At 47.4% G+C, this 12864-nt stretch overlaps 1 protein-coding gene across 1 annotated transcript in view; it reads left to right on the top strand.

Moving 5' to 3' along the window:
* The first annotated feature begins 4151 nt into the window (after nucleotides 1-4151).
* LOC125961819 (metabotropic glutamate receptor 7-like) overlaps nucleotides 4152-12864 on the top strand; it is a 325017-nt gene continuing 316304 nt past the window's right edge. Inside the window, exon 1 of the mRNA XM_049700843.1 lies at nucleotides 4152-4999. Within this exon, the coding sequence (XP_049556800.1) occupies nucleotides 4481-4999 (519 nt within the window). The 5' untranslated portion in view covers nucleotides 4152-4480. The remainder of the gene's footprint in view (nucleotides 5000-12864) is intronic.

Raw genomic sequence — 12864 nt, 5'->3', positions numbered from 1 at the left:
TTTCAGGCACCATTCTTCAGCATGATTTATAGGCATGTTCAGGAAACACAGCAGTGATTAACACAGATGAATATAGTCTCTCTTGAGCTGAGGGGGGAGACAAAAGTAAATAAGCAAATATAAAATCATAAGTATAGGGCTTCCCTGGTGGCGCAGTGGTTGAAAGTCCCCCTGCCGATGCAGGGGACACGGGTTCGTGCCCCGGTCCGGGAAGATGCCACATGCCGCGGAGCGGCTGGGCCCGTGAGCCATGGCCGCTGAGCCTGCACGTCCAGAGCCTGTGCTCCGCATTGGGAGAGGCCACAACAGTGAGAGGCCCGCGTACCGCCAAAAAAAAAAAAGCTATGAAAACAAAACCTATGGATGGAGACCTCCATGAAAGATGGAAGAGTATAATAATGGCCAGAGTACATTACCGTGGCAGAAGCAGCAGCCCTTAAGGAGGACAACTTTATAAATTACAAATTGGATTTAAATAGACAGGGAATTGGAAGTGGAGACATTATTTTCTGCAGAAGATGATAGACAGGGGAGAACAAAGAAAATAAAACTGAGATTGTTAGCAAAATACAATGCTAAGCATATAAGTTAGGACTGAGTCCTTAACTTTCATTTTTATTAATGAGTGGGTGAGTATAGATTACTGACTACACAGAATCAAACCTGGGAACACATTTTATATTTATGATCTTTGTGCCTAAAACTAGATTCTCCTGCAATTTAATATGACACTAGGACAATGACTGGCCAAGTTTTAGATTAATCACTCTTACACAAAGATTTTTCATTCATATAATCTCAAACAAATACTGCGTCACCAATTAAGTTCCAGATCCTATGCACTCTGGCTGAAGATATAAATATCTTGCAAGCCCAGCATCACTTTCCTCTTTCTCTGGTAACAAATCACATTTTCTATTATGACAATGGCCCCAGTTATCGGCCCAGGAATAAACACTTGACTCAGGAAGAGCCAATTAAAGCCCTCCTTTAGAGTTGATCGAGAGCTTTAAGGTTAGAGTATTTCAATCTTACGAAATTTTTGTAAAACAAAATTATTTCAAAATCGACTAATTATTCTTTAAGTTCTAGAAACTGCATTCTGTGACTAAGAGGACAATTTATTTGCCGTCGGTTCTGCTCTGCCCACTTAATGTTTCTGTTATTGTGAGATAAAGGCAGTGGGGAATGGCAAACCAATTCTGACTCATTCAACACATGAGTGCTTCTTAGGTACAAAACACCATTCTGAACATTGTCCGAGGTAAAAAGATAAATAATACCTAGCCCCTTATAATACCTAGCCCCTTACCCTCAAGGATCTTCCAGCTTAGCAAGGGAAATAAAACATGCACACAGATGACTGCAACAAAAAGAAGATAATGATTGCTGCCAGATGTTTGGGGAGAATGAGGAGAGCAAAGAGAGAACACAGAATAAGGCAACATTCAACAGTCAGCCAAGAACTATTTGTTGAGCAATTGCAAGCTGTGACCTGGAAATGGAAGAGGAGAACATAGATCTTCACATGGGCAGGTGAAAAATCAAGTGTTCTCACTTGTAACACAGCTCTTCAAATATATTTTTTGGCACCAAGTGCCTACTAAATAGCCTTAAATTAAAAACTAAATAAGGATACAGTCTCTATCAAATATAGCCTCAGGTACTGATGCCTAAATACTAGGATCACAGTATTTGTGTCCCAAGGATGCCTTTCTATTGCTTTGCTTCTTTCCCCCTTTCCAAATTAGCTAATGCTGCCTTACCAGGATATCTATTGCACTTGTTCCAGCCTTTTTGATCCAATGTATTGAATAGCAGAATAGGTGAGTTACAAGAGGATATTTTGATTTCAAACAACAGAAATAAAATACTATATAATTGAAAAGAAAGAGGCAATCTTTCAGGCACATGTGGATCCAGGAGTTCACATGTTCTAACCAGGCCCCTTTCTCTCTTCCCCACCCCTTCTTCTCTCTGCCTTTTCTCCTCTCTGGTATTTCTCATTATGGGATCCAAATATTTCCCTGTTTATGTGGAAGCTTCTGGCACAGCTGCGGGCTTATACGCTCGCAGCTCCAGGGCTGGCTGGAAGGGGCGGGCGCATCACAGCATAAGGTTGCACAAGGTGTGCACTTATATAGCAGGGCATCACATCTATGAGTGATGGATGATCACATTGTATACAGGGGTAGCTTCGCATAGTTTTTACATCACTTTTCTTGAAGATGGCAGTAAAATGGTATGTTTTTACAAAATCAAATAGTGTAACATTGTCCAAAAGATATACATAAAGCATTTAGAGGAAGGAGGCTCCTTTTTCTTTTAACTCCGGCATGGATTGTCTATTGGACAGTGGTAACCCTATGTCATCAACCTCGTTACCCCAGCAGAAGTCCAGGGATTAGCCCTGCATAACTCTTAGCCTCTATTCCCTTCCTTGAACACTGTAGCCAGAAGGTTTTTTTCCGCCTCAAACCTTAAGTATTGAAACCTGGAGGAGGGGCATGTCTGAAAAGAAAATGATGGACTGGACTCTCCCTAGAAGGAAGATAAATGGGTGGTCAACAAGAAAAAAAATAAAATCCTCTGTACCAGGAAATGTTTGAAGTGTTGTTTGGGTATCAAAAAGCGGGTGCCCTACACATAAAGCAACAAAGGATATTGGTCTAAAAAGAACACCATGGCCAAACAGAGGATTTGAAAGTTAGAAGTTAACGTGTAAAACATTCAATTCAATTTCATCATTTTACAGATGGGCAAAGTAAAACTCAGGCACAGGAACAGAAGTGCCAAGGTCAGACAGGTGGTTGGTGGAAGAGACAACCAACTTCCCAACTTCTGACTTTTTAGGGGTGTGTGTGTGTGTTGTTTTGTTTATGTGCAAGGACATTTTTCTTTAGTACACTAACATTACAACAGAAAGTATAGTCTTGTTTTTGTTTTCTCTGCGCCCTCAATTCTGTATAAGGCAGTTTCGCTGCACTCCAACAGAAAGGCTCAGCAAGAGTAGAGACCACCATAAGCAGTACACGTGGGCACCAAGGGCAGATACATTGCCCTTCCTTGTGTAGGAACTAGGGCCACTTGTTGCTTTAATGGGCCAAGTTTGGGCTGGACCTGCAGGAGGGGACACCTTTGAAAAACAGCTTCCTAACTGCACTACAACCTGCTCTGGCATCCTGATTCCACTCCCCAAACCCCCCAAATCTTCAGCCAGAAAAAAAAAAAAAGAAGAATGGATCACTGGATCACTGGATCGATGGGGAGATTTCTGTCTGCTCCTCCTACTGCCACCTCTTTCTTGCTATTTCCTGCCCGAGGAAACCTGACATCAGCCCAAAAGCATCTCTGGAACTGGGTAGGAGGGAGCCTTACACCTGTCAGCGCCAGAGAAGAAAGTGCGCTCTGCAGAGTTCTCAGTTGTTCCATCTCTTGCGATGAAAGGAAGAAAAGGAGCGAATCCGCCACAGATTTACTGGAGACCAGGGTTACTTCATCCGGCTCCGGCCACAGTAACCCCTGAAGACCAAAGATGCATTTCCATTCCCAGCATTTCTTGTTGGCGTCTTTCCCTACAGGCTAGCCCAATGCCTGGCCCCGAAGAAGTCTCTGCGTAAAGGTTCTTTAGGTCATAAATCAGCCTCCTGTGTGTATGTGTGTTTTTCTTAGGAAAAACTGGCACAGACGAATTAGCAGTACAGACTGGGGTCTCCCTACTACCCTTCATGCTTGGCGGCATCACCTTCGACTACCTCGCATTCTCCCGGCGCTGACAGTCCCGGCTCCGGACCTCAGGGTTGGAAGCAGTCAGCCCCAGCTAGAACAGCCCTGTCCGGGGCTGATGCCACCCTGTGCCTAGAATGTGCGTGTGGGTGCAGGCGGGCGAGCGAGCGGCTTCTACAGTGAGACCGAAGCAGGAGCTCAGCCTTCGCCTGCGACCTGCAATCCCCAGATTCCCTGGGGACCTCGAAACTCCCAATCGGAGGTACTCCGCCCCCCCACAGCCGCCCATCCATTCCCTCCCCCCTTACCTCAGCACGCAGCCCCTCCCTGCGTGATGATGCAAAACCCTGGGGAGGGTGGGCGCTGGGAAGGGTGGGGAGAGCCTGAGAGCGAGCGAGGGTGGGAGGGAGTGGGCGGAGGAGGAGAGGGAGCCGAACGCGCATTTAAAGCGATAGCCATCCTCGCTCTCTCCCCAGTGCTGGGCTGTTGGAGAGCTCGAGCTGCAAGCCACCGAGCGCGAGCTCGAGCGCGGCGCGCTGGCCGGGGAACCCAAGAGCGCACGGCGCCCCAAGCTGGCAGGCGCCGCGGGACCCCCCACCCTCGCCGGCTGCCCTTCCCCGGGCGCCCCTATCCTCCTCGCCCGCAGGAGACCCTGGGCTTCCCCGGAGGAGCTCACCCCAAGGGGCCAGGACTCCGGCGAGCCCGCCACCGTCCCCTCGAGTGCCGCCGCCACCACCGCAGCCGCGGGAGCAGCATGGTCCAGCTGGGGAAGCTGCTCCGCGCCCTGACTTTGATGAAGTTTCCCTGCTGCGTGCTGGAGGTGCTTCTGCGCGCGCTGGCGGCGGCGGCGCGCGGCCAGGAGATGTACGCCCCGCACTCCATTCGGATCGAGGGGGACGTCACCCTCGGGGGGCTGTTCCCGGTGCACGCGAAGGGTCCCAGCGGAGTGCCCTGCGGCGACATCAAGAGGGAGAACGGGATCCACAGGCTGGAAGCGATGCTCTACGCCCTGGACCAGATCAACAGCGATCCCAACCTGCTGCCCAACGTGACGCTGGGAGCGCGGATCCTGGACACTTGTTCCAGGGACACTTATGCGCTCGAACAGTCGCTCACTTTCGTCCAGGCGCTCATCCAGAAGGACACCTCCGAAGTGCGCTGCACCAACGGCAAGCCTCCGGTTTTCGTCAAGCCCGAGAAAGTAGTTGGAGTGATTGGGGCTTCGGGGAGTTCGGTCTCCATCCTGGTAGCCAACATCCTGAGGCTTTTCCAGGTAGGGGGGCGCTCCCTCCGGGGCAGAGCGCGCCGTAGCTCCCCGCGCTCTTTATCCTGAAGGCTGGCTTGGACTCCAGGGGTGCGGGGTCTGGTCAGCCTTCGCTCATTTCCACCCTGGAGATCCTGCCGAATCCCTCCCACCTCACCCGAGGAGGTACTTTCCCTGCTTGATTCATTTCCCTTCCATCTCTCCCCTGTCCGCGCTCCACTCCATCCGGCTTGACATTCTGGATTTATGGCCCCATTGACAAGAAACAGTCTCCGAAAAACAAGGCGATGATTTAAATGGGTTTGCATTCGAGTGAAATATGGTTCCAAAACAGGCTTGTAAAAGTGCCGGGCTCCTGTGAGAGCCACTTAGGCGCAAGGAATATGAAAGATGAGAAGACGCCTAGAAACTAGGCATTTCTCAACTCCCCAGGTTCCCTGCCCCAAGCCGCCCGACAAGCTGCAGCTGCCTTGGAAAATTTCGAGAAGAGCTTAGGGAGGCAGTTCTTAAACCGAAGGCTAGGTCTTCACCTACATTTGGACGTGAATTGCCCATTTCGCTCGGGTTGGATTTCCCGACCTGTCACCTATCTCTGCGAGGGCATGGGGCGGAAGGCGTGGGGACTGTCCTCAAGCGGGGAGAAGCCACCCGCAGACGTGCCCCCGGGTGATTTGCTCTGGGCAGTTGTTTGCACCGTCTAAACTGCCTTTGCGATCCGGCCACTGGCAGGAGCCGGGCGATCAGCTTTCTACTTCTGCCAGCTCAGAGCCCGGAGGTGAGCTCATGCTAACTGCGAGACACAGTCGCTTTTTCTGCACTCACCCTGTGCCCATCCTTTCCCACGACCTCCCTAACGCAGCCCCCAACCCCAGTCCTGGGTTTTGAGGACGATTCTCAGAGCCAGACAAGAAGGCGCCTGGAGGGAGGCAGTAGGGTGCGCTGAGCAAGGCCGGGCGGTCCTCTAGCTCCGGGTGCAGGCGGGCAACGGCGGAAGATGCGAGGACGGCGGATCGGGCCCGCTGAGCGGTGGGCGGTGCTGCAGTGCTCTCTCACCGCCTGCTCCCGCAGCCTCGGCCCCACGGCTCCTGTGCCGCCCTGGGTATAGATGGATGGCTTCTGGATGAAGAAATTGAGTTTCAGGGTCTGCGTGACTATGGGTTCTCTTGTTTCTCTTTCTTCCTGTGTGTCTCTCTCCTTGTGTCTCTTTCTCCCTGCTTTTTTTTTTTTTTTTTTGTCTCTCTGTTTTTATGTTCTCCCTTTCAATTTCTGCCTCTCTTTTCCTTCTCTACCCCTATCTCCAAGTTTTTTGTTCATCTCTGTCTTGAAGTGATCCTTTCCTAATGCACAGCTCTCTCCCTGCCTGGTAGGACCCAAGCTCAGTTAGTCCCTTCTCCAGATGTTCTGGCTGACCCTTATGCTCCCCGTAGCTAAAAAGTCGGCTCCCTCTCAAGTGCCTTTCCTGAAGCATGTTGGGTTTCTGGAGGGGACTCCTTGTGAGATTCAAGCTGTCACTACATCAGCACCCAGGGGTATGAAGTTTGTGTTTGTGCCAGAAGGAGGGGTGCCTGTCTAAAGCTGCAGCCTGGTATGGCCCCTCTGAGCCTCTGAGCATCTCTAGCACCTGTTGAGTATGCCACCTCTAGATGTTTGCAAGGCCAAAAGTGCTTCTGGGCAGCCTTCACTTTGAGGTAATGCTTTCAGGAAGAGCCTGGGTTGTTGGAAGCAAAACCCAGAAGCACTTCCTTTACCTCTGAGCTTAAACTAGAGAACCTGTGGAGGCAGCGCTGCAGGGAGGATGAGGCCAGAGGTCACCTGAGAACCACAGGGGCAACTCACAGTATTTTTACTGGAGCTCTGGGTGTTGAAGGCACATTTGTCGTTTGACATTTTAAAACTTATTTTGGTGCCTTCACTTGGAGCTTGGGAGCTTGCAGATGGGCCTGCCTGTCGAAAAAAGAGTGAAATCTTAAAGGCAAGAGAGAGCTTGCAGACTAGGTGAAGGATTGTGTTTGCTGAAAAAGATTCCAGGGGGAGCTGATTCCTTCTCTGGTGTGTGGATCTGAGGCACTTGCAAGAAAAGAGAACGCTTGCCTTATGCTTAGTTCCCCCGTTCCCTGGGCTGGGAAGGAAAGGAACTGAATGCCAGCATTAGCAGTGCGCGTTGGGACCAAAACCATTCAGAGAAAACACTGTCATTTTCCTCTAATTTGCAAATTGCAGCTATTCATTTGGATTGAACAGCTGAGGGAAAAGAGCCCCCAGTTTTCACCTGCATTTATTGAGAAGAGGCTGGTAGTAGGAGGGATGCACCAACTTGTAGCTTGTGCTGCAAGCTGGATATAAGCTCGGTGTGAGTATCCTGGTTAACCACTGCCCATGTTCAAATATACAGAGATAGATTCCAACAATCTCTTCCAGTAGCCTTATTTTTGCGTGTGATCTTAGAAGCTCCTGGCATGTAAGTCCAGTCCCCAGTTTCCCAGCCTCTGTAAACCTGCAAAATGAATAGAGAGAATAGTGGAACACAGACCCCTTGTTCAAAGACACAGTCACTCTAGGGAAAGAGGAAAAGAACGGGTAGGTGAATCTTCTCTGGGATTGCAGGGTTCAGCTCAATGAAGACTGTCCTGTATAAAAGAAACTCCTCTAAATGGTTGAATTCTTAGCTCTCCAGAGATTTGAGTTTTCCTTTCCCCAGTCCCTGTGGGTTGCTGTGGGGAATGTGCCAAACCTATCATTTGAGATAAAAATTTATGGTGAGGTAAGCTTCTAGGCTGGGGGAAGGAAGACTTAGTGACGCTAAGCACTGGGGGGCAGGAAGGAACAAGGAGCTAGTAATGGATGTAACAAATGCTGCAGCTGCCAGCAAAGCCTGGATTGAACTTCCTTCCTGAAAATGAGGACCCGGGCAAGAATGACCACTCAGATGTAAACAGTGTCTCTGACTGGGAATTCTCATCTGCCTGCCGGTGGGCCAGAGCTGAGCAAGTCCTTTCTCTCCTCTGTATGCACACTGAATTGGTTAGTAAGTGACATGTCAGAGGAGAGGAATCATATTCAGTGGATCTTTCAAATCCAGGAGTTTGAGGCTAATGAAATTAGTGTGTGGCCAGGGCTCTGCCAACTAGAATTAAGTCACTGCAGCCACCCTGCAATGCATTTCCAGCCTGAAGGGAGCATCAGGGAGGAATTTCGGGAGATTTGTTTCTGAGCCTGTACAAAATAATACTCTCCTAATGCTAAGAAAGATTAAATGTAAATTAATATTGACTACGAGTAACATATTTAAAAAATAATCGCCGAGTGGGGGATGGCTTAAAGTGGAGAGATTATATAATATGGTGTGCAAAGAATAAATCTCCTCTGACCATTGTTTCATGGGCTATAAGTAAGATCTATTACAATGGAAAGTAATGGGAACGTTTTTATTCAAGGTTTCTCTGCTATTGACTTGAGAGCAAACACTCTGAGAGTATAAATTACTCTTGCTATGTGCTGACTCTGAATGAACAATATTTCATGTGCAGTGACATGGTCTAAGCTATAGACTTGGAATTGAATGGCATCTGTTTCAATTGTTTTGTTCTCTCAAGAGCAACTAGATAGAAAAAAGTGGTCAATTTGACCCTTGTGGGAGCGTGTTGCAAATCTAAACCTGTGTCCCTCATACCATAAATGAAATACATTTGTAAATTTGTGTTTTCCTTCTGTTCACTGATGCTTGAGTATAATCTCAAACTTTGGCAGCAACATTTTATACATAAGTACTTGGTTTTCTTCCTTTCTTCTTTCTCTTTCTCCTCTCTCTCTCTCTCTCTCTCTCTTTCTCCATCTTATGTAATTGGATAGAACTGGGCACCTAGGATGATGTGGTGTTACTATAGTGGGATTTTTTTTTTTTAAAAAACAACTCTAACTTACCCTTTTAAAAATTTCATAAATACAGGTGTCAGTGCCATTTGGAATAGTCTCTATAACAATTTCTGTCTCCACATTTACTGTGTTTCAGCAAATTTACCTAACAGATGGTGAGTGGGCAATTTTTAAAGGGGCATTTTTTAAAAGAGCGGAGAGGGAAGGAATAGAGACAGGCACATACTATACTTGAAGTTACCTCCACGTGTATTTTATGTATGTATACCCATACAATTAAGAAGTCTTTAGATGTTTTATCTTCAAGAATAATTCAGATAATGGATTACTTGAATATCATAAACATTTAGGGTTTAACAGATTTGTTACATATAGACGTTGTATCATGGATTTAAAAGACCGTAGCCAGCGGGCAGCGGCGGGCGGAGCGACCGAGGGTCGGCGCGGGCTCGGCGCGGGCTCGGCGGCGGGTGCGGGGGTCCATGCTTCCTCGCGACAGAGGGCTGGGGTTCGCCAGAGACGCCGGGTTGCTCCGCGTTGCCAGGTTACCGAGCGCGTGCCCTGCGCCCGCTCTTCCGCCCGGGCCGCCCTCGGCGCCGCCTGAGCCGCGGTGCGGGCTGCGCGGGGCGCCGGTTCCACGGAAGCCTGGGTCGGGCGCTGCGTGCGGGACTGTCGTCGCTCGTGGACGGGGCGCGAGCGCGCGGGGGACGTAGGGCGCCGACCTGGGGCTCCCCGGCGCTCCGGCTCCGCTCAGGGCGCCCGCTCAGGGGCCTCCGGCGCGAGGCCCCCTTCGTGGTCAAGATGGCGGCGCCCAGGCGGGCCGCGCCGAGGTGAGCTGGAGCCGGGCCCGGAGAGGGGCGGGTCTGCCACGCCCAGGACTTGGACCCCGGGCTGGTCTCCCGTCTCCCGGGGAGCGGCGGGTGAGTGGGCGCGGCCGCGCGTAGGTCCCTCTCGTGGGGTGGTCAGCTCTCCGTGCGTCCGCAGACTTCTGTCGTCTGATAGTCAGATCTGGGGTGGCCCAGGTTGGAGGCGAGGGTGCTTGATTGGGGAAACCTGAGGGGTTTAAGGACTCTATTGGGATCGTTTCAGACCCCAGCAAGAAGCTGAGCAAGTTTCCTCCTGACTCTCTTCCCGGCTAAGTTTTCTCCCTTCTCTGAAGACGCCAGCTTTTTTGAATCACCTTGTTCCCCGGGGGGATACAGTTGGTGGTTCTGACCGTGGAACGTAGGACCCGGCGCGGGGAAGCCTGAGCTGGTTCTAGTTACTTTGTTTGCAAAGCACTTGTCTTGTCTTTGGAATCTTTGTGTATGTAACCAACGTTGGGAAGAGCCAGCGTTTTCTTCTCCAAAACACTGCGAGGGGTAACTTTATACGTAAGAAACAAGTGGGCGTTCACATCCATCTCTTTTCCAACCACTGAGTTTTGGTTGTGTTTCCTTTCTTTAAGTTTGTCTCGTTCTGAAGTGATAACAAGGAAAAAAAAACAAAAAAAAGGCCATAGCCAATTACACAAAGTAATTGGCTAGTCTCAGTCCTGCCATTAATTAGCTTAAGTCATTTAATTTTTCTAGGCCTCATTTTTCTCATGTGATGTTTTTTCTTTGAAAAATAGAGTTTCTAGAAGTCTCTAATATCTGTGTCATAGTTCAGCTTGGAGAAAACCTGTTCTTATCCAAACTCCATGACATTGTATTTCCAGTTCCAACTTTGGACTTTGAGTGAGTTGGGGGCAACTTTTTAAGGATATTTTCACACAGCTTTTTTAGTTAATATCAGTCTAGCTGACTTGTCATACTCAGACTTTCTCCCTTATTCTTTTACCAGTGTGTTCCTTAGTCATATATATAAAGACTGTTGTGGGAAAAATGACCTCCTGGGTCAGCTTACTGCATGGTCATCGACACAGGGCAGGGAGTAAGATTCTGTGGATTTTACAGAAGCAGATACAGGTTTCATTATCCATGTCCTCTCCCCTTTCATCTTACAAAAACAGCAGGCTTTTCTTGGAGAACTGCCAGATAATGCCATCCTGCCTCCTCACGAGCCCCGGGGATGAGTCGCCCAGGGACTGAACTCCAGTAAAGCAGGTGATTGGCTCATGGGTAGGCATCTGACCTCGGCTAAGTCTATCAGACTGCTCCCCAGGACTTTTGTCTCAGAGCAAAATGGAAGAATTGTCTTTTCTCTCTGGAATTTCTAAGCTGGGGAGATATGACTCTGGGACTCTCAGTGACCATCCAGCACAAGGAGAGACTTTCTGTAAAATAAAGTCTTGCAGAGGTAAGCAGGGCTGAGCGATGGAGAGAGAGCTGGAACCCTGCTGATACTCTGGAACTTCCAGATCCAACTGTATCTGGCTGCATCCCTGAATTTCTAGGACTTGTTTGTTGAGGTTGTTGTTGTTGTTTGGTTTTTGTTTTTAAATTTCCTTTGACTATTTTGAATTTGTTTTGAGCCATGTGCATTTGAAAGCATCATAGGTAAAAGAGCTAATTTCCTACATTAATGTCAGGTTTGCTTCCTTAAGTGAAAAATCATATCCGCTATTTTCTTTAAATAAAATCCTTCTAGCTCAGGTTTGAGATATTCAACACTCTGCCTCCTACCCCCCTCTTTTCCAACATTTACTATATCACCTTGAAGCATTTGTGACCACATCTTTCCCATCTAGATGCAGTTGAGAGAGAGAGCAAAGACTTCTGATATAAACTGCAACCTATACGCCTCCTACCTGGAAGCTTTAGAACATACTTGATTCTTGTCATTAAAGCAAATCTTTTGTTGTTGTCTCCAGGGCACAGAAGCATTTTCATGGCATAATGGAGTACAAAGTACATTAAGCCTAACTCTACTTCTCACCCTCTTTTACTTTAAATAGGCAGAAAAGAACAATCTCAAACACATTTTCCCAACAAATAAAATACATATACGATTATGTTTAGAAGACATTTATGCAACATATAGTTAGACTGATTAATTAATGGACCTTTCGCCAATTGGCACAGTAAATATATATGTTCAATGTGCTCAATTAAAAAGACAATAACATATTTTTACAGGTTAATTATCTGAGAAGAGTATTGTGCCAGCACACTTGATACTACAGTATTTCATGCTTGACAGGTAATCTTCTTTCAATTATATTTACTGCTAAATATTTCTTGGATCAAGCTATTAAATTATAAGGTCAAAAGTAAAATGATATGAAATTACAATGATAAAGGGACAGATATCCCACTTTATGAGAATAGAAGTTCTAATTTCTTCTCAGTACTACTAGTAGTGACCACAGTACTAATTTGAGCCCTTACTATGAGCCACTGTGCCCATATACATTTAGTTCTTACAGTAGTTCTGCAAAGGGCATATAAAATCCACACTGTAAAGCTGAAGAAAGTGATTCTCATAGCTGAAAGTCACATAGCTGGTGAGTGGCAAAGTCTAGATTCAAACTTAGAGTCGTCTGGCAATGCCCAGGTTGTTGACCACTATGTACACTGCTCAATTGTTGCACCAATAAAGAAGTGCTTGAAATAATTATAGATTTGCCTACCCTGAAACTGCAGTGATTCAAAGACATCAAAGTTGCCAGTTGCTTAACCACATCTACTTACAGAAAGAAATTACATTTTATTTCATTTCTAAAACAAGATTAATTCTGCAGGCCCATCGAAACTTGAGCACACAAATCCTACCTCCAAATGAAAGATGCTTGTTTTCCATTATTCAACAGATGGCCCTGTACAGAGGCAATAAATATATAGTAGAATTTTCATTCAAATAAATGAGAAGAGAGGTTTCTTCTTGTCCTGATTCAGTGCCCATCATTATGGATTATGATGGCTCTTCCCAAACTTTACTTCATTCACTCCACTCTTTCTACAAAACTCCAGTAATGGAATCCATCATTCAGATATATGTGCAAAGCGAAAGGACTGTATTAATACAGTTGCTGAAAGTCAAGTTGATAGAGCACAGGAAATACATCCTAATAAATGCAA

Source organism: Orcinus orca, chromosome 17, assembly GCF_937001465.1.
Source record: "Orcinus orca chromosome 17, mOrcOrc1.1, whole genome shotgun sequence".
In the NCBI taxonomy this organism is placed as follows: Eukaryota; Metazoa; Chordata; class Mammalia; order Artiodactyla; family Delphinidae; genus Orcinus; species Orcinus orca.
The sequence above is the reverse complement of the archived record's forward strand: the minus strand, read 5'-3'. Positions and strand labels throughout refer to the sequence as shown.